Below are 2,400 nucleotides of genomic sequence, written 5' to 3' on the forward strand. Positions count from 1 at the left end.
GAGTCAAAATCAACCAACAATTGTTTATTTCCAGTTAGGTGATTTGAGTAGCATGTGTTCATATACCACCAGTCTACCAAGTATGCACCATCAGATTCAAAAGCCATCAATATCACATGTTCATCATCAGAATCTCCTCTGGCTATGTTTGCTTCTTCAAATTTCCTTTCCTTGTTTGACCAACGGTCAGCGGAAAAGTGGCCAAACTTCTTACAACAGTAGCATTGAACTTTTTTCTTGTCAAACTTCTCCTTTCACTTCTGATGTTTTTCTCATCAGAATTGGAGGATTTTGACTTATGAAAACCACCACCATGTCTCTTCTTGGATTCTTACCAAGATTTCTTTTGACTCTTCTTCTTAGAAGACGCCTTTAGATCCCGTTCTACCTCTCTTTCAGAGGTTCTCTTAGTCAAACACAACTCTCGTGCCTCTAGATTGCTTTGCAGCTCTTCAATCCTCATGATGCTTAGGTCTTTAGAAAGTTCAATTGCTACAACAATGTAATCAAATTTAGGAGTAAGAGATCTCCATACCTTATCAATGATTACTTGTTCTGAAAAAGTTTCTCCATAAGATTTCATCTCATTGGTGATCAGAATCACTCTAGAGATGTAATTAGGTATCTTCTCATTATCCTTAATGTTGAGATTCTCATACTGTTTACATAGAGACTAAAGCTTTACCTTCTTCATTGATGCATCACCACCGTAGCAATGTACCAGTATGTCCCACACAACCTTCACCGTCCTCGTCCTCGAACAACGATTTTCTCAAACATGTTAGTAGACACTGAACTAGTTAGTACTTGAGAAGCTCTCAAGAAGAAAGTATGGATGAAGGCCATGGAAGAAGAACTTAAGGCTATAGAAAGAAACAGGACTTGGGAGTTGATTGAGCTTCCAAAGAAAAAGAAAGCCATCAGCGTCATATGGGTTTTCAAGGTGAACCTGAAGCCATATAGATCAATTGGCAAATACAAAGCAAGGTTAGTAGCAAGAGTATTTCTGCAGAAATTTGGGTTTGAATACTTTGAAGTGTTTGCACCTGTAGCTAGACATGAAACAATCAGATTGGTGATTTTTATAGCTGCAAATTAAAATTGGTCTCTAATACATCTGGATGTGAAATTTTCCTTTCTTAATGGTCCATAGCAAGAAGAGGTATATGTGTCATAAACTCCTAGATTTATGAAAAAGAATCAGGAAGGAATGATGTACAGGTTATATAAAGCACTGTATGGACTTAAACAAGCTCCTAGAGCTTGGAATCTAAAAATTGATTCATTTTTCAAGCTCAAAGGATTCATAAAGTGTGAGATTCAGTATGGAGTTTATGTTCAACATACTTCTTAAGGCAACACGATTTTGGTGTGTCTCTATGTTGATGACATATTACTGACAGGAAGTTGTTCTTGTGAGATAATGAAGTTCAAGAAGGTGTTGATGAATGAGTTTGAGATGACTGATTTGGGAAATATGGTATATTTTCTAGGAATGAAGATTATGTATTTTAAGAAGGGTATCATTTTGCATCAGCTGATGTATGACCTTGAACTTCTGAAGAGATTCGAGCTGAAAAATTGTAACACTGCAATCACACCTTCTGAAACAAATCACAAGTTAGATTCTAATGTTAAGGGTGATGATATAAATGTTACAACTTTTAAACAATTGGTTGGCTCATTGAAATATCTCTATAACACCATATCTGCCATATGTTATGTAGTTGGAATAGTAAGTAGGTTTATGAATAAACCAAAGTGGTCACATTACCAAACTTCTATTAGGATACTAAGGTACATTAAAAGGACTCTGAGGTATGGAGTGTTGTTCCATTCTGGTGTTAAATCTGACTCAGAGCTATTATGCTATTCAGAATCTGATTGGTGTGGAGACAGAGTTGACATAAGAAGTACTTCTGGATATTTTTTCAAGTATCTGGGAGATCCTATCTCTTGGTTCTCCAAGAAACAACTAGTGGTTGCATTGACAACCTATGAAGCTGCGTACATTGTAGGTGCTTTATCTGTGTGTCAAGCTATTTGGCTTATAAATTTATTGTAGGATCTGAAGATCAAAGTGAACAAGCCTATGAAGCTGATGACTGACAAAAAATAAGCCATAAGCCTTTCCAAAAATCCGGTGATGCATGGAAGAAGCAAGCATATTGATACAGAGTTTCATTTTTTGAGGAATCAGGTTCATAATGGAGTGCTAGAAGTTGTGTACTGTAGTACTCAGAAGCAACTTGCAGATGTTCTGACTAAAGTTGTGAAGAGTGAACATTTTATCCACCCGAGGGATCGAATTGGTGTTATAGAGTTTAGTTAGATGAATATGAATTAAGGGATGGTGTTAGAAGTAATTCATATTTAGAAGTAGTGTTCTGACTCAGAAGC

General features: G+C 36.4%; 1 protein-coding gene across 1 annotated transcript; it reads left to right on the plus strand.

Moving 5' to 3' along the window:
* Window positions 1–1,423: 1,423 nt before the first annotated feature.
* On the plus strand, window positions 1,424–2,065 carry LOC127135802 (secreted RxLR effector protein 161-like). The gene has a single exon (XM_051062437.1). The coding sequence runs from the start codon at window positions 1,424–1,426 to the stop codon at window positions 2,063–2,065; it is 642 nt and encodes a 213-aa protein (XP_050918394.1).
* The last annotated feature ends 335 nt before the right edge of the window (window positions 2,066–2,400 follow it).

The sequence above is a fragment of the Lathyrus oleraceus genome, chromosome 4 (assembly GCF_024323335.1).
Source record: "Lathyrus oleraceus cultivar Zhongwan6 chromosome 4, CAAS_Psat_ZW6_1.0, whole genome shotgun sequence".
NCBI classification, from domain to species: Eukaryota; Viridiplantae; Streptophyta; class Magnoliopsida; order Fabales; family Fabaceae; genus Lathyrus; species Lathyrus oleraceus.